The sequence below is a fragment of the Macaca fascicularis genome, chromosome 1 (genome assembly GCF_037993035.2).
Source record: "Macaca fascicularis isolate 582-1 chromosome 1, T2T-MFA8v1.1".
In the NCBI taxonomy this organism is placed as follows: Eukaryota; Metazoa; Chordata; class Mammalia; order Primates; family Cercopithecidae; genus Macaca; species Macaca fascicularis.
The window spans coordinates 224,797,551-224,824,459 of NC_088375.1; the positions used below are offsets into that span (position 1 = coordinate 224,797,551).

At 48.3% G+C, this 26,909-nt stretch overlaps 1 protein-coding gene across 2 annotated transcripts; it reads right to left on the minus strand.

The window, feature by feature from the left end:
* Positions 1 to 5,490: 5,490 nt before the first annotated feature.
* On the minus strand, positions 5,491 to 26,853 carry RBP7 (retinol binding protein 7). Of its 2 annotated transcripts, XM_045381043.2 has the most exons (5): positions 26,751 to 26,853; positions 15,567 to 15,745; positions 14,417 to 14,518; positions 9,505 to 9,587; positions 5,491 to 5,730 (listed from the first exon to the last, which is right to left on the minus strand). In XM_045381043.2, the coding sequence occupies exons 1-5, from the start codon at positions 26,821 to 26,823 to the stop codon at positions 5,616 to 5,618; spliced, it is 552 nt and encodes a 183-aa protein (XP_045236978.2). In that variant the 5' UTR covers positions 26,824 to 26,853; the 3' UTR covers positions 5,491 to 5,615. The 2 variants fall into 2 exon arrangements, with proteins under 2 accessions (XP_045236978.2, XP_045236983.2); XM_045381048.2 differs by lacking the exon at positions 9,505 to 9,587.
* Between the last annotated feature and the right edge of the window lie 56 nt (positions 26,854 to 26,909).

Sequence of the window (26,909 nt, forward strand, 5' to 3'; positions counted from 1 at the left end):
ACCCCAGGATTTCAAGACCAGCCTGGGAAACATGGCAAAACCCTGTCTCTACAAATATTAAAATTAGCTGGGTGTGGTGTTGCACAACTGCAGTCCCAGCTACTCAGGAGGCTGGGGTAAGAAGATTGCTTGAGCCTGGGATGGAAAGGTTGCAGTGAGCCAAGACTGTGCTGCTGCACTCCAGCCTGGCAACAGAGTGAGACCCAGTTTCGAAAATAAAGTAATTTTTTAAAACAGTCTTCCTTACCATGCTTTAGCAAATGTCATTGAATACTTTTTTCTTTAATAGTTAATACATGGCAGGGCACAGTGGCTCACACCTGTAATCCCAGCACTTTTGGAGGCCGGGGTGGGCAGATCACGAGATCAGGAGTTCAAGACCAGCCGGACCAACATGGTGAAACCCCATGTCTACTAAAAATACAAAAGTTAGCCAGATGTGGTAGCAGGCACCTGTAATCCCAGCTACTCAGGAGGCTGAGGCAGGAGAATCACTTGAACCTGGGAGGTGGAGGTTGCAGTGAGCCAAGATTATGCCATTATACCCCAGCCTGGGCAACAGAGTGAGATTGTCTCAGGAAAAAAAAAAAAAGTTAATACATGTAAGTTTTTAGGAATGTTTCAAAATTTGTGACTATTTCTTTTTTTTTTTTTTTTTTTTTTTTTTTTTTTGAGACGGAGTCTCGCTGTGTCTCCCAGGCTGGAGTGCAGTGGCGTGATCTCGGCTCACTGCAAGCTCCGCCTCCCGGGTTCACGCCATTCTCCCGCCTCAGCCTCCCAAGTAGCTGAGACTACAGGCGCCCGCCACCTCGCCCGGCTAGTTTTTTGTATTTTTAGTAGAGACGGGGTTTCACCATGTTAGCCAGGATAGTCTCGATCTCCTGACCTCGTGATCCACCCGCCTCGGCCTCCCAAAGTGCTGGGATTACAGGCTTGAGCCACCGCGCCCGGCCCAAAATTTGTGACTATTTCTATGAAAATTCCAGGGCATTTCAAGTTTTCTTATGCTATAATTAGTAATAATAAGGCCGGGAGCAGTGGCTCATGCCTGTAATCCCAGCACTTTGGGAGGCCAAAGCAGGCGGATCACGAGGTCAGGAGTTAGAGAGCAGCCTGGCCAACATGGTGAAATTCTATCTCTACTAAAAATACAAAAATTAGCTGGGCATTGTGGTGTGCGCCTGTAATCCCAGCTACTCAGGAGGCAGAAGAATCACTTGAACTCAGGAGGTGGAGGTTGCAGTGAGCCGAGATCCCACCACCATTGCACTCCAGCCTGGGCAACAGAGTGAGACTCCGTCTCAAAAACCAAAAAATAGTAATACTGTGAATCGATGGCATCCATTAACCAGTTTGGCTTTGCTGACAGTGTGGTACATTATGATTTACATTAACTCCATCAGTGTCAGTATTTTATGTAAATTAACCACAAATTTAAATCTTTTGCTTCACTCTCTCATTACTTGGATTATCAAATAATTCAAGAACTTATTCATTGCAGTGATTCAAAATTTATACTTATAATGAATTACTGCTTTTGGTATGACCTAGAAACTTTTTTTTTTGTTACAATACTTCTGAATGGCAGAATAATATATATTGAATTCATCACTCATTTTTATGGCTGTTTCATATTCTCAGGTCCTAGTAATAATAATAGTGAACCTCTAGGAATATATGCTGAATTGAATTCAATCTAAGCAATTATGATTAAATATTTGTAAAAGTTAACTATAGTAAACCTCAGAGAAGATAGCGTCTTGCTTTTATGGGTTTTTTTGGTAGAGATAGGGTTTTGCTCTGTTGCCCAGGATGAAGTGGAATGGTATGATAATGGCTCACTGTTGCAACCTTGAGGCTGAGGCAGGAGAATGGTGTGAACCCGGAAGGCGGAGCTTGCAGTGAGCCGAGATCGCGCCACTGTACTCCAGCCTGGGAGACAGAGCAAGACTCTGTCTCAAAATAAATAAATAAATAAAGAGTTTAACAAAACACACAACCAAGAAAACAAATGAAGCAACAAAATCAGAGAGTTATTGAAAATGAAAGTACACTTCACCAGGTGGGAGAGGCCCCAGTAGCCACTCAAGGGCCCTGGATACAGAATTTTCTCCAGTCCAAATACCCGCTAGAAGTTTCCCGTTGGCCACTGGGTATTCACCCCTGTAAATGAAATGAAACAGTGGCCTGTAATGAGTCTGATTGGTTGCGGAAAGCCAAGGCGGGCGGATGACAGGGTCAAGAGATGGTGACCATCCTGGCCAACATGGTGAAACCTCGTCTCTACTAAAAATACAAAAATTAGCTGGGTGTGGTGGGTGCTAATGCTAATGCATTATAATTAGTGTATAATGAGAAGCGAGGAAGACCAGAGATCACTCTCATCACCATCTTGGTTTCAGTGGGTTTTCCTGGCTTCTTTACCACAACCTGTTTTATTAGCAAGGTCTTTGTGACCTGTGTCTTATGCTGTCCTCCTATCTCATCCTGTGACTAAGAATGCCTTAACCTTCTGGGAATGCAGCCCCGTAAGTGTGGGGGGATCACCTGAAGTCAAGGTAGAGGTTGCAGCAAGCCGAGATGGTGCCACTGCACTCTAGCCTGGGCAACAGAGAGAGACTCTGTCTCAAAAAAAAAAAAAAAAAAAAAAAAAAGGCAACTAATTAGAGGTACTTAGAATTTCCCATCTGCCACAGAAAAGGTAGGGGTTTGCAAAGGGGTAGCCTCTGATCCTTTTGTTACTTAGGCTTGGAAAGTTAGGATTTCCCTTTCAATTTAGTTCTAGGAAGTCAGCCTGAAACAGCCTTAGGTTCCCTGCCTCCAGACTCTGTTCTCCTGCCTAAAACATATCCATGCACTAGAAGGGTGGTGCACCTGCAGAGGGCAAGGAAGCTCCACAGCCCCTCCAAACCTTGTCCCATGCATCTCTTCTGTTTGGCTGTGCCTGAGTTGTATTCTTTTTTTTTTTTTTTTTTTTTGAGATGGAGTCTTGCTCTGTTGCCAGGCTGGAGTGCAGTGGCGTGATTTCAGCTCACTGCAACCTCCACTTCTTGGGTTCCAGCAATTCTCCTGCCTCAGCCTCCTGAGTAGCTGGGACTACAGGTGCGCACCATCATGCCCAGCTAATTTTTGTATTTTTAGTAGAGACGGGGTTTCACCATGTTGGCCAGGATGGTCTGGATCTCTTGACCTCGTGATTTACCCGCCTCAGCTTCCCAAAGGGCTAAGATTATAGGTGTGAGCCACCATGCCCAGCCAGACTAAGAAATTCTTACCAGCCAAGTTTCTGGTCTCTCTCTGTCTCTCTGTATGTGTGTGTAAACGGTAAATGCCACTATTTGTTTTCTCTGCAAGGGTTTGATTAGTAGAAAAAAAGGATTTGTCAGACAAGTCTTAGGCTGTAGCAAATCTGATGTACTTTGTGCTAAGAATTTGTCTTTCTGTGTTGTTCTGTAATGAAGAGGGGAGTATCACAGGATAGAACGTGGGTTTAGGATGCCTATAAGCCAAGTTTTCAAGCCAGCCCATCAGGTTGGTCAGTTACAAATGTTGCTATGGGTCTCTGAAACCAATGCCAAATGAAATTTCTCTGCCTTGTTTTATGTCCTTAAGAGCTTAACCTTATGGCTATGTGGGGATACGTTCTCTTGGTTTCTGCCATACAGAGGACAGGAATTTGGGGGTCCATGTCATAGCCCTAAAAATTATCTTGAGCAGGCTGGGCATGGTGGCTCATGCCTGTAATCCCAGCACTTCGGGAGGCTGAGGCGGGCGGATCACGAGGTCAGGAGATTGAGACCATCCTGGCTAACATGGTGAAACCCCATCTCTACTAAAAATACAAAAAAATCAGCTGGGCATGGTGGCGGGCACCTGTAGTCCCAGCTACTCAGGAGGCCGAGGCAGGAGAATGGCGTGAACCCAGGAGGTGGAGCTTGCAGTGAGCTGAGATGGTGCCACTGCACTAGACTCCGTCTCAAAAAAAAAAAAAAAAAAAAAAAAAATTATCTTGAGCAGTTGAGAGCCTTTGAAAGCTTGAATTTGGCTACTCTAGACTTCTGGGAATAGCAATAGAAACTGCCCAGGGCCGGGTGCAGTGGCTCACGCCTGTAATCCCAGCACTTTGGGAGGCCGAGGCGGATCACAAGGTCAAGAGATCGAGACCATCCTGGCCAACCTGGTGAAACTCACCTCTACTAAAAATACAAAAATTAGCCGGGCATGGTGTCACGCACCTGTAGTCCCAGCTACTCAGGAGGCTGAGGCAGAAGAATCGCTTGAACCCAGGAGGCAGAGGTTGCAGTGATTCGAGTTTGTGCCACTGCACTCAAGCCTGGCAACAAATTGAGACTCCGTCAAAAAAAAAAAAAAAAGAAAGAAAGAGGCCGGGCGCGGTGGTGGCTCAAGCCTGTAATCCCAGCACTTTGGGAGGCCAAGACGGGGGGATCATGAGGTCAGGAGATCGAGACCATCCTGGCTAACATGGTGAAACCCCATCTCTACTACTAAAAAATATAAAAAACTAGCCAGGCAAGGTGGCGGGCGCCTGTAGTCCCAGCTGCTCGGGAGGCTGAGGCAGGAGAATGGCGTAAACCCGGGAGGCGGAGCTTGCAGTGAGCTGAGATCCGGCCACTGCACTCTGGCCTGGGTGACAGAGTGAGACTCCGTCTCAAAAAAAAAAAAAGAAAGAAAGAAAGAAAGAAACTGCCCAATGCTGTGTGGCTCAGTAGCTAAGGCTTTGTCTTTTGACAAGGGTGATTTGGGTTGAATTCTTGGCTTCTGAAATGATTCCTTTCTGGTTTGTTGTTTGTGTAACTTTGCCATTATTAAGGTTATTTTCCCCCTCATGAATAGCTTCTGATTTCCTGTCTTGGATTTTCCTTTCTCTAAACTACCCTTGGGGAGATTCTAAATCTTGTTTGAAAAAAAAAAGAGGAACTGCTGGCCAGGCGCGGTGACTCACGCCTGTAATCCCAACACTTTGGAGGCCGAGGTGGGCGGATCACCTGAGGTCAGGAGTTCAAGACCAGTCTGGCCAACATGGTGAAACCCCTGTCTCTACTAAAAATACAAAAATTAGCCAAGTGTGGTGGCGCATGCCTATAATCCCAGCTACTTGGGAGGATGAGGCAGGAGAATTGCTTGAAGCCAGGAGCCAGAGGTTTCAGTGAGCCAAGATGGAGCCACTGCACTCTAGCCTGGGTGACAGAGCAGGACTATCTAAAAAAAAAAAGAAAGAAAAACAAAGAAACAAAAATCACCATCCCAGACCCCTGTCAATGTCACCACCTGCCCATCCCTCAAAGTCATCTGCCCCCCAACCCCAGAGCTCTGGTAGCTGTTGAGTTGCTTGTTTTGGCCAGCTTCCTCACTAGCCTTGAAGGCAGGAATGATAGCTTATTCATTGGTGTGTCTCTTGTGCACCTAGAAGGCTTTCAAATGTTTTTTAAAATGCTGGGATTTCCTAAATTGAAAAGGAAAAACTTCAGAGTCATTTGGACAGGTTTATTGAAGCTGAGCAGTTTCCCCATAATCTAGATGACTTCAGGTTACAGGCTGTGTGGCTCTCTCCAGCCACGAGTCCTCATCACCGAATGGGATGGATAAACATCTGTTCAGTCTGCAATATAATTTGGCATAAAGCTGCAGCCACAAGTGGGCTCTGCTGCTGGATATGGATCAGGCTCTCTGGAATGTCTGTTTGCACACTTGACCTTCACAGAACATTTCCTAGGGCGTAAGGAAGAAGGGAAGAAGAAAGATGAGGTTGCACGTGGTCTATTTTTACTCTCAACACTTATTTTTTATTTTATTTTAACCCTTTTCTGGAACACTTTTTTTTCTTTTTTGAGATGGGGTCTTACTCTGTCGTCGTGGCTAAGTACAGTGGTGAGATCTCAGCTTACTGTAACCTCTGCCTCCCAGGCTCAAGCTGTCCCACCTCAGTCCCCCAAGTAGCTGGGACACTACAGGCATGTGCCACCATGCCCGGCTAATTTTTGTGTTTGTTGTAAAGACAGGGTTTCGCCACTGCCTAGGCTGGTATTTTTTTTTTTTTTTTTTTTTGAGATGGAGTCTCACTCTGTAGCCCAGGCTAGAGTGCAGTGACACAGTCTCAGCTCACTGCAACCTCCGCCTCCTGGGTCCCGGTTCAAGCAATTCTTCTGCCTCGGCCTCCCAAGTAGCTAGGATTACAGGCATATGCCACCATGCTCTGCTAATTTTTGTATTTTTAGTAGAGACGGGGTTTCACCATGTTGGCCAGGCTGTTCTTGAACTCCTGACCTCGTGATCTGCCCACCTCGGCCTCCCAAAGTGCTGGGATTACAGGCATGAGCCACCGTGTCTGGCCCCTAGGCTGGTCTTGAACTCCTAGCCTCAAATGATTTTCCTGCCTTGCCCTCCCAAAGTGCTAGGATTACAGTTATGAGCCACCACACCTGGCCTACTCGCAATACTTCTGACACCAAATGTGTGGGTTTTTAAACTCCTGACACCAGTTGTGTGGTGTCTTTTCTAGTCCCACTTCTCCAACTCTCTGATACCAACTGAGTGTCCAGTAAACCAACTTAATTCGGGCACTAACAACCCAGAGTTAGCACAGGCCACATAGGTTAAGGATGCAGTCTCACGAGACTGCCTCCAACTTCAGACACCCGTCAAATTTTCGGACCTCCCATATTTCTGACTGATCAGCTAGAAATCAGTTTTTCCCATAACCAACCCCTCCTTGGACTTGATAATTTGCTAGAAGGGCTCACAAAACTCAGAAAGTCCCTTCACTTACTATTACCAGGTTATTATAAAATAAACAACTCAGAAAGAGCCTGATGGGGCTGGGCGCACACGCCTCTAATCCCAGCATTTTGAGAGGCCGAGGCGGGTGGATTGCCTGAGGTCAGGAGTTCAAGAGCAGCCTGACCAACATGGCGAAACCCTGTCTCTACTAAAAATACAAAAATTAACTGGGTGTGGTGGTGCATGCCTGTAATATCAGCTACTCAGGAGACTTTAGGCAGGAGAATCACTTGAACCCAGGAGGCAGAGGTTGCAGTAAGCCAGGATCACGCCACTGCATTCCAGCCTGGGCAGCAGAGCAAGACTCCATCTCAAAAAAAAAAAAAAAAAAAAAGAAAAAAGAAAGAGCCTGATGGAAGAGACGCACAGGGCAAAGTAGGAAGCGGGAGCATGCAACCCTCCCAGCACCTCAGTGTGTTCACCACACACATGAATGTTCACCATTCAATGTGGAAGCCCTCCAAACCCTGTGGTTTCGTTTTTAGTGGATGTTTCAGCACACAGCCATGATTGATTCAGTCATTGGCTATTGGTGATTAGTTCAGTCTCCAGCCCCTCTTCCCTCAGGGATGAAGTTGAAAGTTCCAACCCTCTAATCATGCCTTAGATTTTCTGGTGACCAGCCCCCATCCTGAAGCTATCTAAGGACCCTCAGTAGCCAGTCATGTCATTAGCACACAAAAGACCTTTTTTTTAACTTTGAGACAGGGTCTTACTCCTTCGCCCAGGCTGGAATGCAGTGGTGCAGTCATGGCTAACCTTAGCCTCAACTTCCTGGGCTTAAGTAATCTTCCCACCTCAGCCACCCAAGTAGCTGGGACTATGGGCACCTGTCACCACGCCCTGCTAATATTTATTTTTATTTTTTGTGATGGAGTCTTGCTCTTGTCGCCTAGGCTAGAGTGCAATGGTGGATCTCGGCTCACTGCAACCTCCACCTCCTGGGTTTAAGCGATTCTCCTGCCTCAGCCTCCCGAGTAGCTCAGACTACAGGCGCCCACCACCACACCCAGCTAATTTTTGTATTTTTTAGTAGAGACAGGGTTTCACCATGTTAGCCAGGCTAGTTTCCAACTCCTGACCTCAGATGATCCACCTGCCCTGACCTCCCAAAGTTCTGGGATTACAAGTATGAGCTACTGCCCCCAGCCAATTTTTTGTAGAGACAGAGTCACACTATGTTGCCCAGGCTGGTGTTAAACTCCTGGACTCCAGTGATCCTCTTGCTGTGTCCCTGCAAAGTGCTGGGATTACGGGAGTGAACCACCACACCCAGAAACCAAATAATTTTTAATATATTGTGGCTGGGTGTGGTGGCTCATGCCTGTAATCCCAGCACTTTGGGAGGCTGAGGGGGGTGGATCACCTGAGGTCAGGAATTTGAGACCAACCTGACCCAACATGGTAAAACCCCATCACTACTAAAAATACAAAAATTAGCTGGGTGTGGTTTTGAGCTCCTGTAATCCCAGCTACTCAGGTAGCTGAAGCAGGAGAATCACTTGAACCCAGGAGGCGGAGGTTGCATTGAGCTGAGATCAAGCTATTGCACTCCAGCCTGGGTGACAGAGTAAGACTCTGTCTCAAACAAACAAACAAAAAAACATATCATGGTAAGTAAAAATCATTCCATGAGTATCCTTAGATCAAAGTACTTCTGTGCCCTGCTTGGGCAGATTTCCTGGATATGCTAGAGAAGGATGATTTGGTATCTGTCTTTCTTTTTTTTTTTTTTTTTTTTTTTTTTGAGACAGAGTTTCACTCTTGTCGCCCAGGCTGGAGTGCAGTGGCACAATCTCAGCTCACTGCAACCTCCTCCTCCCAGGTTCAAGCGATTCTCCTGCCTCAGCCTCCCAAGTAGCTGTGATTACAAGTGCCTGCCATCACACTAGGCTAATTTTTGTATTATTTTTAGTAGAGACAGGGTTTCGCCATGCTGGCCAGGCTGGTCTTGAACTCCTGACCTCAGGTGATCCATCTGCCTTGACCTCCCAAAGTGCTGGGATTACAGATGTGAGCCATGGTGCCCAGCCTTCCTTTTCTTTTTTTTTTTTTTTTTTTTTTTTTTTTTAGAGATGGGCTCTTCCTATGTTCCCTAGCCTTTACTCAAACTCCTGGGCTCAAGCAATCTTCCTGCCTCGGCCTATCCAGTAGCTGGGACTACAGGCAAGTGCCACCACACCCAGCTGTTGTGTATAATTTGAACACCACCTCTTACAACCAACTAATCTAAATCCTCAAACGTATGTGTATTTTCTTTGAAATTCCATATTACATATTTGTGAAGGCAAGTTTCTTACTTTGTGTGTGTTTTTTTTTTTTTTTTTTTTTTTTTGAGACAGAGTCTTGCTCTATCCCCCAGGTTGGAGGGGCATGATCTTGCCTCACTGCAACCTCCGCCTCCTGGGTTCAAGCGATTCTCATGCCTCAGCCTCCTGAGTAGCTGGGATTACAGGCGCCTGCCACTGCCCAGCTAATTTTTGTATTTTTAGTAGAGACGGGGTTTCATCATGTTGGCCAGGCTGGTCTCGAACTCCTGACCTCAGGTGATCCGCCTGCCTCAGCCTCCCAGAGTGCTTTTTTATTGTCAGAAGAGTGTGAGATTTGTCCATCTAGAATCAAAATATCTTCAGAGCCTTTGTAATCAAAGACTACCCAGACCCAACTTTAAGGAAACTGCTCTAATTTTGTTTTCAAGGGTCTCACCTAGATTTCACACACACAGTGAAACAATAAAGCACGGAGCTGAGAGCACACATTCTTCTCCGACCTGTATTTGAATCTTCACTCTACAGTGTGAAAATACATAATTCACAATCAAAGCTGATGAAACTTTAAAAATTATTTTGAGTCTTAAAGGAATGTGATTACGGGACCTGAGTCATGTTTTTTTGTTTGTTTGTTTGTTTTGAGACTGAGTCTCGCTCTGTCGCCCAGGCTAGAGTGCAGTGGTGCGATCTCGGCTCACGGCAAGCTCAGCCTCCCAGTTTCACGCCATTCTCCTGCCTCAGCCTCTCGAGTAGCTGGGACTACAGGCGCCCGCCATTGCGCCTGGCTAATTTTTTGTAATTTTAGTAGAGACGGTGTTTCACCGTGGTCTCGATCGCCTGACCTCATGATCTTCCTGCCTCAGCCTCCCAAAGTGCTGGGATTACAGGCGTGAGCCACCGCGCCCAGCCAGGACCTCAGTCATGTTAAAGGCAGCTGTAACCTAGACAGCTATAACCTTAACTTCTCTGGTTATAGATTAGCCTTTTTCTTTACCTACACTGTTTTATAAAAGACTAAACGGCACCAGAGAAGCCTTCCCTCTACTGTTGGTCTTAATTATAGACTCACTTCCCTGTTTCTTCTCTCTTTTTTTTCCCAAAGCAGGTGAACGCTTTCCTTCTCTTATACAAACACCTATGACTATCACATGGTCTAAGATGGAATGTTAAATATACTCTTTTTTTTTTTTTTTTTTTTGAGACGGAGTCTCGCTCTGTCGCCCAGGCTGGAGTGCAGTGGCCGGATCTCAGCTCACTGCAAGCTCCGCCTCCCGGCTTCACGCCATTCTCCTGCCTCAGCCTCCCGAGTAGCTGGGACTACAGGCGCCCGCCACCTCGCCTGGCTAGTTTTTTTGTATTTTTTAGTAGAGACGGGGTTTCACCGGGTTAGCCAGGATGGTCTCGATCTCCTGACCTCGTGATCCGCCCATCTCAGCCTCTCAAAGTGCTGGGATTACAGGCTTGAGCCACCGCGCCCGGCCAAATATACTCTTAAGATGACAGCAAGAATGAGGGGGAAGAAAAATAAAATAAATATATTCTTTTTTTTTTTTTTTTTTTTTTTTGAGACGGAGTCTTGCTCTGTTGCCCAGGCTGGAGTGCAGTGGCGCGATCTCCGCTCACTGCAAGCTCCGACCCCCGGGTTCACGCCATTCTCCTGCTTCAGCCTCCCGAGTAGCTGGGACTACAGGCGCCCGCCACCTTGCCCGGCTAGTTTTTTTGTATTTTTTTAGTAGAGACGGGGTTTCACCGTGTTAGCCAGGATGGTCTCGATCTCCTGGCCTCGTGATCCGCCTGCCTCGGCCTCCCAAAGTGCTGAGATTACAGGCTTGAGCCACCGCGCCCGGCCAATAAATATATTCTTTAAACTGGAAAGAAGAAGGAAAAAACGGAGTGGTAACTAATCAAATTCCTGTAACTCATAAAACAGCTTTGTATAGAAAATATAATCCTGCGAAATTTCTTTGTTTGCTGTCTGTATAAGTAAGACCTTTCTGGGCGGGGTGGCTCACGCCTGTAATCCCAGCACTTTGGGAGGTCGAGGCGGGCGGATCACCTGAGGTCAGGAATTTCAGACCAGCCTGTCCAACATGGCAAAACCCTGTCTCTACTAAAAATGCAAAAATTAGCTGGGCATGGCCGGGCCTGGTGGCTTACGCCTGTAATCCCAGCACTTTGGGAGGCCAAGGTGGGCGGATCACCTGAGGTCGGGAGTTCGAGACCAGCCTGACCAACATGGAGAAACCCCGTCTCTACTAAAAACACAAAATTAGCCCGGCATGGTGGTGCATGCCTGTAATTCCAGCTACTCGGGAAGGCTGAGGCAGGAGAATCATTGAACCCGGGAGGTGGAGGTTGCGGTGAGCCAAGATCGCGCCATTGTACTCTAGCCTAGGCAACAAGAACAAAACTCCGTCTCAAAAAAAAAAAAAACTTAGCTGGGCATGGTGGCAGGCGCCTGTAATCCCAGCTACTTGGGAGGCTGAGGAAGGAGAATCCCTTGAACCCAGGAGGTAGAGGTTGCAGAGGGCTGAGATCGCACCACTGCACTCAAGCCTAGGTGACAGAGAGAGACTCTGTCTCAAAAACACAAATTAAAATAGGCCAGGCGCGGTGGCTCACGCTTGTAATCCCAGAACTTTGGGAGGCAGAGGCGGGTGGATCACCTGAGGTCAGGAGTTGGAGACCAGCCCGACCAATATGGTAAAACCCTGTCTCTACTAAAAATACAGAAAAATTAGCTGGGTGTTGTGGCATGCGCCTGTAGTCTCAGCTACTTGGGAGGTGGAGACAGGAGAATTGCTTGAACCCAGGAGGCAGAGTTTGCAGTGAGCTGAGATCATGCCACTGCACTCCAGCCTGGGTGACAGAGCAAGACTCTGTCTCAAAAACAAAACAAAACCAAACAAAAAAGAAAAGGCTATACAACAATAGTTGTCAGCACATTGTCTCTAGGGAATGTTCTGGAGTGATTGACTTGTCTGAAACTGGATAATGGGAATGGTTGTACACCTGTCTACGTTTACTAGAAATTATCAAACTGTACACTTAAAACAGGTACATTTTTTGGTACATAAAGTATACTTGATAAAGCCATTAAAGAAAAACACCTCAAGTCCAACAGCTTAAAAGTAAAAGAAGGCCGGGCGCGGTGGCTCACGCCTGTAATCCCAGCACTTTAGGAGGCCGAGGCGGGCGGATTACGAGGTCAGGAGATCGAGACCATCCTGGCTAACACAGTGAAACCCCGTCTCTACTAAAGAACATAAAAAATCGGCCGGGCGTGGTGGCTCACGCCTGTAATCCCAGCACTTTGGGAGGCCGAGGCGGGCGGATCACAAGGTCAGGAGATCGAGACCACGGTGAAACCCCGTCTCTACTAAAAATACAAAAAATTAGCCGGGCGCGGTTGTGGGTGCCTGTAGTCCCAGCTACTCGGGAGGCTGAGGCAGGAGAATGGCGTGAACCCGGGAGGCAGAGCTTGCAGTGAGCCGAGATCGCGCCACTGCACTCCAGCTTGGGCGACAGAGCGAGACTCCGTCTCAAAAAAAAAAAAAAAAAAAAAAGAACATAAAAAATTAGCCAGGCATAGTGGCGGGCGCCTACAGTCCCAGCTACTCAGGAGGCTGAGGCAGGAGAATGGCGTGAACCCAGGAGGCGGAGGTTGCAGTGAGCTGAGATTGCGCCACTGCACTCCAGCCTGGGCGACAGAGCAAGACTCGGTCTCAAAAAAAAAAAAAAAAAAAGTAAAAGAAGAAAAATAAAAACTCCAAGAGTCATATTCCAAGAAATTAAATTTTTATTACAAGTGGCCACACCTGTAATCCCAACACTTTGGGAGGCCCAGGTGGGCTCATCACTTGAGGCCAGGAGTTCGAGACCAGCCTGGCCAATATGGTAAAACCCCATTTCTGCTAAAAATACAAAAATTAGCTGGGTGTGGTGGTGCATGCCTGTAATCCCAGCTACTCGGGAGGCTGAGGCAGGAGAATCGCTTGAACCTGGGAGGCGGAGGTTGCAGTGAGCTGAGATTGCACCACTGGACTCCAGCCTGGGTGACACTGGGTGACAGAAGGAGAGATTTCATCTCAAAAAAAAAAAAAGTAAGATATTAACTTTTCAGCTTGGGTGTACTGACCACATTCCTTTGGAGTCTGTATTTCCTGGATGGCTGTCTTCAGCTTCATGCCTGAATAAACCGTTATTTATTCATTTTTTTTAAAACGGCCTCTGTTGCCAGGCTGTAGTGCAGTGGTGCGATCTCAGGTCACTGCAACCTCCGACTCACTGGTTCTAGCGATTCTCCTGCCTCAGCCTCCTGAGTAGCTGGGACTACAGACACGTGCCACCATGCCCAGCTAATTTTTGTATTTTTGGTAGAGATGGGGTTTCACCATGTTGGCCAGGATGATCTTGATCTCCTGACCTCGTGATCCGCCCACCTCGACCTCCCAAAGTGCTGGGATTACAGGTGTGAGCCACCGAGCCGGGTCTGAATAAACACTTTTAAACTGGATTCTGATGCTTTTTGATAGTAGCCTTGGGGAATTTCAAAATGCCAATTTAATTGTGAATGGGAAGAATAGTGTCCTTTTCACAGGATTGTGATGAAGATTAAATGAGATAATACACTCAAAGGATTGAGCACAGTAATTGGGCCCCAAATCATCACTCCAAAGATTTGAGCTACTATGTTTATCTATGTATATATATGTATACATAAAGTAGCTATTACATATAATAGGTAAGAATTGTTCCATAAGTATTTGCATGTTATCTTCCTGCTTCTGTTGGAATATTTGGCTGTTTCATTTAATATAAGATGAGACTATAGGCATGCACCACTATGCCCAGCTAATTTTTGTATTTTCAGTAGAGATGGGACAGGTGTGGTGGTGGCTCATGCCTGTAATCCCAGCACTTTGGGAGGCCGAGGCAGGCGGATCATGAGGTCAAGAGATCGAGACTATCCTGGCTAACATGGTGAAACCCCGTCTCTACTAAAAATACAAAAATTAGCTGGGTGTGGTGGTACATGCCCGTAGTCCCAGCTACTCAGGAGGCTGAGGCAGGAGAATCGCGTGGACCCAGGAAGCATAGGTTGCAGTGAGCCAAGATCGTGCCACTGCACGCCAGCCTGGCGACAGAGCGACACTCCATCTCGAAAAAAAAAAAAAAATAGTAGAGATGGGATTTTACCATGTAGGCCAGGCTGGTCTCCTGACCTCAAGTGATAGATCCACCTCAGCCTCCTAAAATGCTGGGATTACAGGCGTGAGCCACCGCGCTCGGCCTGATGTTTCCTTTAATACTGTATCATCTCACTGAGAACAAAATGTGGTGGATACCAGGTGGAGTTTGTCGCCTTCGATCCAATGGGTCCAGCCTCTGTTCTTCTTTTCTCCCTTCTGGACACAGGTGAGCCTGTCATTGTCCCAGGTAACCAAGCTCTGCATGAGGAGAGGAGAAAATGTTAGAGTGCCCTGGCAGGATCCTCAAGTGTTACCAAGTAGAATGCCAAGCTAGCCTTGCAAAATTAACAGCCTACTTATCACTTTTTTTTTTTTTTGAGACGGAGTCCCGCTCTGTCGGCCAGGCTGGAGTGCAGTGGCACAGTCTCGGCTCACTGCAACGAACCTTCACCTCCCCGGTTCAAGTGATTCTTCTGCCCCAGCCTCCCAAGTAGCTGGGTTTACAGGCTCCTGCCACCATGCCCACCTAATTTTTTCTTTTTTTTTTTTTTGAGACGGAGTCTCGCTCTGTAGCCCAGGCTGGAGTGTAGTGGCCGGATCTTGGCTCACTGCAAACTCTGCCTCCCGGGTTCACGCCATTCTCCTGCCTCAGCCTCCCCAGTAGCTGGGACTACAGGCGCCCGCCACCGCGCCCGGCTAGTTTTTTGTATTTTTAGTAGAGACGGGGTTTCACCGGGTTAGCCAGGATGGTCTCGATCTCCTGACCTCGTGATCCACCCGTCTTGACCTCCCAAAATGCTGGGATTACAGGCTTGAACCACCGCGCCTGGCCCCCACCTAATTTTTGAATTTTTTTTTTTTTTTTTTTTGAGACGGAGTCTCGTTCTGTCGCCCAGGCTGGAGTGCAGTGGATCTCGGCTCACTGCAAGCTCCGCCTCCCGGGTTCACACCATTCTCCTGCCTCAGCCTCCTGAGTAGGTGGGACTACAGGCGCCCCCCACCACGCCCGGCTTTTTTTTTTTTTTTTTTGTATTTTTAGTAGAGATGGGGTTTCACCGTGTTAGCCAGGATGGTCTTGATCTCCTGACCTCGTGATCTGCCCGCCTTGACCTCCCAAAGTGCTGGGATTACAGGCATGAGCCACCGTGCCTACCCAATTTTTGAATTTTTTGTAGAGACAGGGTTTTGCCATGTTGCCCAGGCTGGTCTCGAATTCCTGACCTCAGGTGATCTGCCTGCCTTGACCTCCCAAAGTGTTGGGATTACAGGCGTAATCCACCACGCCTGACATTGCTTTAAATTTTACCTTGCATTTTCTGTTGTCCAGGCCTTTGTTATCTTCCTCAAATTCTTCTCCAATTTTAAATTTCACAAAGTAGTTCCTTAGGCTGCTGTTCGTGTGGATGGTAAAAGAATCCTCATTTTGCTCAATCACTTTCTGTGGCCTCAGCAACTTGGCTATTTTACGAGTGGCAAAGTCAATACCTTAAAAATAATTTTTGAAAAATATTTGAACATTCGCTTGAGATGCACAAGTGAAGAATTTGGCAGCTGTTCTCAAAATCACTGCATGTAATTGTTAGCATTTCCTGTACAACTGCAATGTTTTTGCTGCTGAAATCAGATCTACAGGGAACCGTCTTGGCAAACTGCCAACCACAGCCTGACTAAAAAGTTTGCACATGCCAGGTGCAGTAATCCCAGCACTTTGGGACAGAGAGACAGGAGGATTGAGCTCAGGAGTTTGAGACCAGCCTGGGCAACATAGCAAGACCCTGTCTCTATAAAAAAAATAAACTGTCAGCCAGGCACGGTGGCTCACACCTGTAATCCCAGCACTTTGGGAGGCCAAGGAGGGCAGATCACCTGAGGTCAGGAGTTTGAGACCAGCCTGACCAACATGGAGAAACCCTATCTCTACTAAAAATTACAAAATTAGCCGGGCATGGTGGCACATGCCTGTAACCCCAGCTGCTCGGGAGGCTGAAGCAGGAGAATTGCTTGAACCCGGGAGGCGGAGGTTGCGGTGAACTGAGATCACACCACCGCACTCCAGCCTGAGCAACAGGGAGAGACTCCATCTCAAAAAAAAGGAAGAAAGAAAAAGAAAACCAAAGGGATAGGGTTTAGGCCCCCCAACCCAGCCTCGGTCACAACTCTGCCTTTTTCTGCCTTACGTATTTACACTTTGAATTAAGAGAACATTTGAACAGTTTCTCAACAACAATGAAGACAAAACTCAAAAACCACTGGATTCATGTATATACCTCTCTCTCTCTCTATATATATATATATATATACACACACACACATACACACACACACTTTTTTTTTTTCTTTTTTTTCTGAGACACAGTCTCACTCTGTCGCCAAGGTTAGGGAAAACAGTGACACGATTTCAGCTCACTGCAACCTCCACTCCTGGGTTCAAGCAATTCTCTTGCCTTAGCCTCCTGAGTAACTGGAATTACAGGCTTGCATCACCACACCCAGCTACGTACTACAATGTATTTATAAATCTCTCTCTCTTTTTTTTTTTTTTTTTTTGAGACAGGATCTCATTCTGTCACCCTGGCTGGAGTGCAGTGGTGCAATCATGGCTCACTGCAGCCTCGACCTTTCAGGCTCAAGTGATTCTTCTATCTCAGCCTCTCGAATATCTGGGACTACAGGCATATGCCACCATGCCTGGAAATGTTTTAAATATTTTTTTGTAGAGATCAGGCCTCACTATGTTGCCCAGGTTGGTCTCGAACTCTTGGGCTCAAGCAATCCTCCCACCTGAGCCTCCCATAGTGCTGGGATTACAGACATGAGCCACCCTGCTCAGCTAGAAATCTTGAATAAGCTTTAAAAAAGAGTTCCACAGGGAAACATGGAATGCTAAGAAGATGAAGATCAGGGTTTGGAATCCCAGTTCCACTTAGTGCCTTTGAGCATATTATGTAGCTAGAAATAAACACCACTATTTTAAATAATGGCCAGGTGACATCTCAGCAGGGACCTGAAAGAAGAATCAAGCCACGCAGATTTCTGGTAAATAGTTTAAGGCAGAAATCTAGGGAGCCCTGGGACTCTGAGGAAGGGTGTGTCAGTGTGTTTTGGGAACTCTGAGGAGCCTAGGGTAGCTGCAGCAGAATTAGGGAGAGGGAGGAGGAGGGAGAGGAGTTAAAGATGAGATGTGATTCTCCCGGCCAAGGTGGCTCATGCCTGTAATCCCAGCACTTTGGGAGGCAGAGGCAGGTGGACCACCTGAGGTCAGGTGTTCAAAACCAGCCTGGGCAACATGACAAAACCCCATCTCTAGAAAACAAAAATTAGCTGAGCATGGTAGTGCGCCCCTGTAATCCCAGCTACTCGGGAGGCTGAGGCAGGAGAATCACTTGAACCCAGGAGGTGGAGGCTGCAGTAAGCCGAGATCGTGCCACTGCACTCCAGCCTGGGTGACAGAGCAAGACTCCATTTCAAAAAAACCCCAAACAACAACAACCAAAAATAAAACAATAATATAAATGTTCTCATCGTAAGAAAAAATTTTTGTAGCCAGGGGCAGTGGCTCATATCTGTAATCCCAACACTTCTGGAGGCCAAGGTGGGAAGATCACTTGAGCCCAGGAGTTCAAGACCAGGCTGGACAACATAGCAAGACCCCATTTCTATTTAAAAACAAACAAACAAACAAACAGCTGAGGCTGGGCATGCTGGCTCACACTTGGGCTGAGCTGAGGCAGGAGAATCAGTTGAACTCAGGAGGCGGAGGTTGCCATGAACTGAGATCGAGCCACTGCACTCCAGCCTGGGCGACAGAGTGAAATTCCATCTCAAAAACAAACAAGCAAACAAACCAACATCTCAAAAACCATCTGGGCATAGTGATGCATGCCTGTGGTCTCAGCTGCAAATAAAAAAGCCTGCGTGTATGTGTTTAAATCTAGAACTCCAGTTTTTAGTTTGAGATGCAATATGATCCAGGCTTTATTGGTTTTCAACAATATTTAAGTATTGACACCAAAACCTTAAAATCACTTCCTATTACTATTATTTTTTTGAGAGAGGGTCTCATTCTGTTGCCCAGGCTGGAGTGCAGTGGTGTGACCTCGGCTCACTGCAGCCTTTGCTTCCTAGGCTCAGGAGATCTTCCCAGCTCAGCTCCCAAGTAGCTGGGGCTACAGGCGTGTGCCACCACACCCGGCTAATTTTTAAATTTTTCTTTCATAGAGATGAAGTTTCACCATGTTACCCAGGCTCATTTCCTATTATTATTATTATTTTTTTTTTTTTTGAGACGGAGTCTCGCTCTGTCGCCCAGGCTGGAGTGCAGTGGCGCGATCTCGGCTCACTACAAGCTCCGCCTCCCGGGTTCACGCCATTCTCCTGCCTCAGCCTCCCGAGTAGCTGGGACTACAGGCGCCCACAACCGCGCCCGGCTAATTTTTTGTATTTTTTTTTTTTTAGTAGAGACGGGGTTTCACCGTGGTCTCGATCTCCTGACCTTGTGATCCGCCCGCCTCGGCCTCCCAAAGTGCTGGGATTACAGGCGTGAGCCACTGCGCCCGGCCATCATTTCCTATTATTAATATGACCAAGCCAAACTTACTGCTGACTTTCCTCAAACCCTATTATGTAAGCAAAACAAAACCCAATAACTTTAGACTAACAATGACTTTAGAGTTATGATTTTAAGCATTTATGCTTTCAATATCTGTGAGGCGCCGGGCACAGGGGCTCATGCCTGTAATCCGAGCACTTTGGGAGGCCGAGGCAGGTAGACCAACATGACCAGCCTGACCAACATGGAGAAACCCTGTCTCTACTAAAAATACAAAATTAGCTGGGTGTGGTGGTGCATGCCTGTGATCACAGCTACTCCAGAGGCTGAGGCAGGAGAATCACTTGAACCTGGGAGGCAGAGGTTGAGGTGAGCTAAGATTGCACTATTGCACTCCAGGCTGGGCAACAAGAGCAAAACTCCATCTCAAATAAATAAATACATACATGCATACATACATACATAAATTTGGTTGGGCGTGGTGGTTTACGCTTGTAATCCCGGCACTTTGGGAGGCCGAGACGGGCAGATCACCTGAGGTCAGGAGTTCGAGACCAGCCTGACCAACATGGAGAAACCTCGTCTCTACTAAAAATACAAAAGTATCCGGGCGTGGTGGCGCATACCTGTAATCCTAGCTACTCAGGAAGCTGAGGCAGGAGAATTGCTTGAACCCGGGAGATGGAGGTTGTGGTGAGCCGAGATTGCACCATTGCACTCCAGCCTGGGCAACAAGAGCAAAACTCCAAAGCTCCGTCTAAAAAAACAAACAAACAGAAAATCTGTGAGGCAGGCTGGGCGTGGTAGTTCACGCCTGTAATTCTAACACTTTGGGAGGCTGAGGCGGGCAGATGACCTGAGGTCAGGAGTTCGAGACCAGCCTGGCCAACATGGCAAAACCCCATCTCTACTAAAAATACAAGAATTAGTAAGGCGTGGTGGGGGGATGCCTGTAATCCCAGCTACTCTGGAGGCTTAGGCAGAAGAATCTCTTGAACCCAGGAGGTGGAGGTTGCAGCGAGCTGAAGTCTCGCTACTGCACTCCAGCTTAGGCGACAGAGCAAGAATCCATCTCAAAAAATAAATAAATAAAATAAAATATGTGAGGCAATTTGTTATTAGTAAATTTACAATTTGCACTAGTCATGTGGGGCAGGTGAGTCCCAGAGTGGGGATTAGCCTGCGAAGGCTCTTGGCTTTGCCCAGGAAAGAATTCAAGGGCAAGCCAGAGGCAGAAGAAAATAGCTTTATTGAAGAAGCAGTGTCACAACCCTGTGACTGCTCCTGCAGAAAAGGGCTACCCCATAGGCAGAGAGTAGCAGCTCGGGGCAGTTTTGTAGTCATATTTATACCCACTTCTAGTTATATGCAGAGTAAGGGGTGGTTTTTTGTTTTTGTTTTGTTTTTTGAGATCAGAGTTTTGCTCTTGTCACCCAGGCTGGGGTGCAATGGCAGCATCATCTTGGCTCACTGATTGCCTCCCGGATTCAAGTGATTCTCCTGCTTCAGTCTCCTGAGTAGCTGAGACTAACTAAAGGTGCCCACTACCATGCCCGGCTAATTTTTGTATTTTTGGTAGAGATGGGTTTCACCATGTTGGCCAGGCTGGTCTCGAACTCCTGACCTCAGGCGATCCACCCACCTCAGCCTCCCAAAGTGCTGGGGTTACATGCCTGAGCCGCCGCGCCCGGCTAAGGAGTGGTTTATGCAGACATTTCTAGGAAAGGGGTAGTAACTTTTGGGTCCTCTGGTGATTGAAAGGGGTGCTAACTCCAGGTGTTGCCATGGCAACAGTAAACTGACATGGCACACTGTTGTATGTGTTTTATGGAAAACTGCTTCCATCCCATCCCTATTTTAGTTAGTCCTCAGTTTGGTCCGCTGTCCCAAGCCCGGCTTCTGGAGTTGAGCCCTGCTTCCTACTTCACTACCATGTTGCAACATTGTTACTTCACAGATTTGCAGCTCCAAGGCTGGCCCCTTTAAAGACCAAAATTTACTTTGAATTAGCATAAGTTCTGGGCCAGGTACAGTGGCTCAGGTCTGTAATTCCAGCAGTTTGGGATGCCAAGGCAGGCAGATCACTTGAGGCCAGGAGTTCAAGATCAGCCTGGCCAACATGGTGAAACCGCATCTCTATCAAAAAATAAAATAAAAATTAGCTGGGCTTGGTGGTCTGTACCTGTAAACCTGGCTGCTGGGGAGGCCGAGGTGGGAGAATTGCTTAAGCCTGGAAGGAGGAGGTTGCAGCGAACCAAGATGGTGCCACTACACTCCAGCCTGGGCAACAAAGTGAGATCCTATCTCAAAAAATAAAAATAAAAATAAAATAAAATGAATACATTGGCATAAGTTCTGGTCACTTTCTACCAGGTTCACACTTACTAGGACCTCAACAGTCCAAAAGGCTATATTCCTCATAAGGCTGTTAACCCGGTCAAGCCATGCTTTTTCATCCACTAGATTGTGTTATATAGAAAATAAGACATTCAAGGCTGCGCGCAGTAGCTCATGCCTGTAATCCCAGCACTTTGGGAGGCCAAGGTGGGCGGATCACGAGGTCAGGAGATTGAGACCATCCTGGCTCACATGGTGAAACCCCGTCTCTACTAAAAAAATACAAGCTGGGCATGGTGGCGGGCGCCTGTAGTCCCAGCTACTCGGGAGGTTGAGGCGGGAGAAAGGCGTGAACTCAGGAGGCGGAGCTTGCAGTGAGACATGATTGCGCCACTGCACCTCCAGCCTGGGTGGCAGAGTGAGACTCCATCTCAAAAAAAAAGAAAAAAAGAAAGAAAATAAGACATTCAAGTAGGAGGGAACAGTCCGATGACATGCTATTACAAATGTGTGAGCATATACACTTGAGGGTAGAATTTCTTTTTTTTTTTTTTTTGAGACGGAGTCTCGCTCTGTCGCCCAGGCTGGAGTGCAGTGGCCGGATCTCAGCTCACTGCAAGCTCCGCCTCCCGGGTTCACGCCATTCTCCTGCCTCAGCCTCCAGAGTAGCTGGGACTACAGGCGCTCGCCACCTCACCCGGCTAGTTTTTTGTATTTTTTAGTAGAGACGGGGTTTCACCATGTTAGCCAGGATGGTCTCGATCTCCTGACCTCGTGATCTGCCCGTCTCGGCCTCCCAAAGTGCTGGGATTACAGGGTTGAGCCACCGCGCCCGGCTGAGGGTAGAATTTCAAAGGAGTCCACACAAATGTACACTTACCTAAGCTTCAGATGGTTATATTAACCTTTAATCTCAAAGCCACTTCTAATCTTAAGGCAATGTGGGTTGAAGGCAAGAGGAGATCCCTTTAAATCTCAGTGTAGGGCCAGGTGCAGTGGCTCATGCCTGTGATCCCAGCACTTGGGGAGGCCGAGGCAGGCAGGTCACCTGAGCTTAGGAGTTTGAGACCAGCCTGGGCAACATGGTGAAATCCTGTCTCTACTAAAAATGTAAAATTAACTGGGTGTGGGGCCGCGCACCTGTAATCTCAGCTACTTGGGAGGCTGAGGCAGGAGAATTGCTTGAACCTGGGTGACGGAGTTGCAATGAGCTAAGATCCATGCCACTGCACTCCAGACTGGGCAACAAAGCAAGACTCTGTCTCAAAAATCAATCAATTAATGAATGAATTAAATATATCCCAGTGTATACAGTAACCTGGGGCAAGTTGGTAACACCACCACCTTCTCGAGTTCATAACAGGACTAAAGGCGAGGACCTGCACAAGTTGGTCAATATCTATGGGCATTAACATAGGGCTTCTCCATTCCTGAGGCACTGCACCCTCGGCGTTCTTGGCTACTGTGGGGGTACTCCAGGAACTCCCAAATCCCAGGTTAGCTCCAAATATTAAAACCCAAGCAAGGCTGAGGCAGGAGGATTGCATGTGGCCAGGAGTTTGAGACCAGCCTGGGCAACATAGCAAGACACCGTCTCTGCAAAAAAATTGAAAAATTAGCCAAGTGTGGCGGTATGCTCCTGTTGTCCCAGACACTTGGAAGGCTGAGGTGGGAGGATCGCCTGAGCACAGGAATTCAAGGCTGCAGTGAGCCATGATCGCACCACTGCACTCCAGCCTGAGTGACGGAGCAAGACGCTATCTCAAAAAACCCCAAGCAAACTTTCTTCTTTGTGCAAGAACAAGTTGCCTTTCTTCTCACTGCAGTTTGGCAGATGCTGGGAGAGAGTGATACCAGAGCCCGGGTGGGAGCTGCAGGATCAGTTCCTGAATGCTAGTTTTTAGACAAAAGGGAGTGATTTTCCGCCCTCAAATGAGATGCCAGCTGGAGCACATCATGAGATGTGTGCTGTGTATTTGATGGTGACTTATTTGACCCTTAGCATCACTGCCAACAGGCATTCACCTCACTTCTACTAATAAAAAAGAGGTAATTGGCTGGGCACGGTGGCTCATGCCTGTAATCCTAGCACTTTGGGAGGCCAAGGCGGGTGGATCATGAGGTCAGGAGTTCGAGACCAGCCTGGCTAAGATGGTAAAACTCTATCTCTACTAAAAATACAAAAATTAGCCAGGTGAGATGGCGGGTGCCTGTAATCCCAGCTACTCAGGAGGCTGAAGCAAGAGAATTGCTTGAACTCAGGAGGCACAAGTTACAGTGAGCCAACATCGCACCACTGCACTCTAACAGGCAAGACTCCATCTCAACAACAACAATGAAAAAGAGGCGATCATTTATTATTTTTCTAGACCCTACAGTTTAAAGATCTAAGTATATATTTGTGATTTTTTATGGAATGTATTTTCCTTACATGTATATGAACAAGCATATACATTTAAATTAAATTATATATTCCCATAAATCCGTAAAATTCAGGATTGCTAGCTGAATTTTTTTTATCAAGTCTCACTCTGTTGCCCAGGCTAGAGTGCAGTGTCGTGATCTGGGCTTACTGCAACCTCCGCCTCTCAGGTTCAAGCGATTCTCGTGCTTCAGCCTCCCGATTAGCTGGGACTACAGGCATGAGCCACCATGCCTAGCTAATTTTTGTATTTTTAGTAGAGATAGGGTTTCACCATGCTGGCCAGGCAGGTCTCGAACTCCTGACCTCAGGTGATCCACCTGGCTTGGCCTCCCAAAGTGCTGGGATTACAGGTGTGAGCCACCGTGCCCAGTCTGCTAGCTTTTTTTTTTTTTTTTTTTTTTCCCAAGATGGAGTCTTGCTTTGTCTCCCCGGCTAGAGTGCAATGGTGCAATGTCCGCTCACTGCAACCTCCGCCTCCTGGGTTCAAGCAATTCTCCTGCCTCAGCCTCACAAGTAGCTGGGATTACAGGTGCATGCCACCATGCCTGGCTAATTTTTTGTACTTTTAGTAGAGGCAGGGCTTCATCATGTTGGCCAGGCTGGTCTCAAACTCCTGACCTCCTGATCCACCCACCTTGGCATCCCAAAGAGCTGGGATTATAGGTGTGAGCCACCGCATCCCAGCCCCACTCAATTCTTTTTTTTTTTTTGAGACGGAGTCTCGCTCTGTCGCCCAGGCTGAAGTGCAGTGGCCGGATCTCAGCTCACTGCAAGCTCCGCCTCCCGGGTTCACGCCATTCTCCTGCCTCAGCCTCCCGAGTAGCTGGGACTACAGGCGCCCGCCACCTCGCCCGGCTAGTTTTTTTTTTGTATTTTTAGTAGAGACGGGGTTTCACCGTGTTAGCCAGGATGGTCTCGATCTCCTGACCTCGTGATCCACCCGTCTCGGCCTCCCAAAGTGCTGGGATTACAGGCTTGAGCCACCGCGCCCGGCCCTCAATTCTTAAAATAAAATGTATTACAGTATTATGGCCGAGCGCGGTGGCTCGCACCTGTAATCCCAGCACTCTGGGAGGCCGAGGTGGGCGGATCACCAGATCAGGAGATTGAGATCATCCTGGCTAACACGGTGAAAACCCGTCTCTACTAAAAATACAAAAAATTAGCCAGGTGTGGTGGCATGCGCCTGTAGTCCCAGCTACTCGGGAGGCTGAGGCAGGAGAATGGCGTGAACCTGGGAGGCCGAACTTGCAGTGAGCCGAGATGGTGCCACTGCACTCCAGCCTGGGCGACAGAGTGAGACTCCCATCTCAAAAAAAAAAAAAAAAAAAAAGTAATACAGTATTATGTAAACAACCACTCTAGTGCTGTGTGACCTAAGTACTTAGCACTTTAACAAACTGATGTAAGCACTTAGTACTTTAATCAATTAGATCTGAAGTTGAAAGACAGTTGCTGGTTTTCAGAAAACTGTTTGGGATTTATGGGTTTCAGGATCGGCTACCTCAAAACATGGCACCTTAATGTATTAGTCCGTTTTCACGCTGCTGATAAAGACATACCCGAGAGTATGTCTTTAGTAACTTATAGAGAAAAAGAGTAACTTATAGAGAGTAACTTATAGAGAAAAAGAGGTTTAACCGACTCACAGTTCCACGTGGCTAGGGAAGCCCAGAAATCATGGCAGAAGGCAAAGGCACGATTTATGTGGTGGTAGGCAAGAGAGAATGAGAGCCAAATGAAAGGGGAAACCCCTCATAAAACCATCAGATCTCATGAGACATTCACACATTCACTACCGCGAGAACAGTATGGGGGAAACCGCCCCCATAATTCAATTATCTCTCATCAGGTCCCTTCCACAACACATGAGAATTATGGGAGCTACAACTCCCATGAGATTTGGGTGGGGACACAGCCAAACCATATTACTTGGCATTTGAGGAAATAACAGAAGCAGGAAGGTCCCGCTCAGACCTTCTTCTGCCCCTCTTCCCTGAAGCAGGCCATAAAAGAATTCTCTGCTCTTCCTCTGAAGATCATAAGACTCTCAAGTGAGAGGTGCCTTTCCCATACCCAGAGGAACACTCTTATCTCCTGGCATATGAAAGACCAAAATAAATGCCCCTTTATCAACTAAGATGGACCCTAAGGTTAAGAAAACAAAAATTGCCTACGGGTCAAGGGTTCAGGGATCGGCCGGCATGGCAACTTCCCAGAGTCCTAAAGCTACAAGAAAAACGACACTCGTGGCAGGCGCGGTGGCTCACACCCGTAATCCCAGCACTTTGGGAGGCCGAGGCGGGTGGATCATCAGAAGTCAGGAGCTCAACACCAGCCTGACCAACATGGTGAAACCCTGTCTCTACTAAAAGTACAAAATTAGCCGGACGTGGTGGCGCACGCCTGTAATCCCAGCTACTTGGGAGGCTGTGGCAGGAGAATCTCTTGAACCGGGGAGGTGGAGGTTGCAGTGAGTTGAGAGTCCGCGCACCGTTGGCACCGCGATGAGGGCGGGAAGCACAGCGCGGGCCCGCAGGAGCCAGGACGCCGCGGGCCGCCAGCCCTCGCGGGAGGCGGCGGTCGGGGCACGCCTGGGGCCGAACCAGGCTCTGTACTCCCGCGTGCGCCCGGACCTGAAGGATCGTCCGCGGGTTCCGGGATTCTGCGTCCCCGACCGGCTCCGGGTGCGCCGCGGGACCTCGCTGGGGGAGCCATGGCGCGCCGGGGGTCCCAGGACCCGCGCGGAAGGCGGCTGAGGGGAGGGCCGCCGCCGGGCAGTGGCTTCGGTCCGGGGCGTCTCCTCCCCGGCCGGACCCCCAGTCTGCAGTCTCCGCGGGTCTGCCGCGTGCGGGTAGAGACGGACGGGGGGCTGGACGCGGGGACGGATGGGCGGGGGACCAGCGGCCGGGGGACAAGGGGCCGTGGAGAGACGGCCGTGGGGACGCGGGGCGGGTGGGCGCGGGGAAGGATGCACTGGGGGACGGAAGGACGGGGGTCCCGGGCCCGATGGACGGAGGCGCCAAAGACCGGCGGACTCGGGGCGACTGGGCGACGGTGGGCGCAGCAGGGCGAAGGCACGGACAGCAGATGCACCTACAGGCCCGGCCCGGCCGCCTTCGCCTGAACCCAAGACAGACGGCGAGCCCCGCGTCCCCGCCGCCTCCCCTCCACCCTACCTAGGGCCAGCATGTAGCCCTCGAAGTTGTCGCTGCTGAGCAGGGTCCAGGTACCGCTGAGGTCGGCGGGCATGGTCGGAGGTCGCAGGACAAACCCCGGCGCGCGGCCAGAGGCTCGGGCCGAGTCCTATAAACCAGGCGGGGCGGGGCAGGGGTGGG

Excerpts from the sequence above, each read along its gene's own strand:
- RBP7 (XM_045381043.2), bottom strand. The coding sequence starts at position 26,823 with ATGCCCGCCGACCTCAGCGGTACCTGGACCCTGCTCAGCAGCGACAAC. Across the intron at positions 15,746-26,750 it reads GGGCTACATGCTGGCCCTAG|GTATTGACTTTGCCACTCGT; the intron begins GTAGGGTGGAGG and ends ATTATTTTTAAG. Across the intron at positions 9,588-14,416 it reads AAGGCGACAAACTCCACCTG|AGTGAAGATTCAAATACAGG; the intron begins GTATCCACCACA and ends TTCACACTGTAG.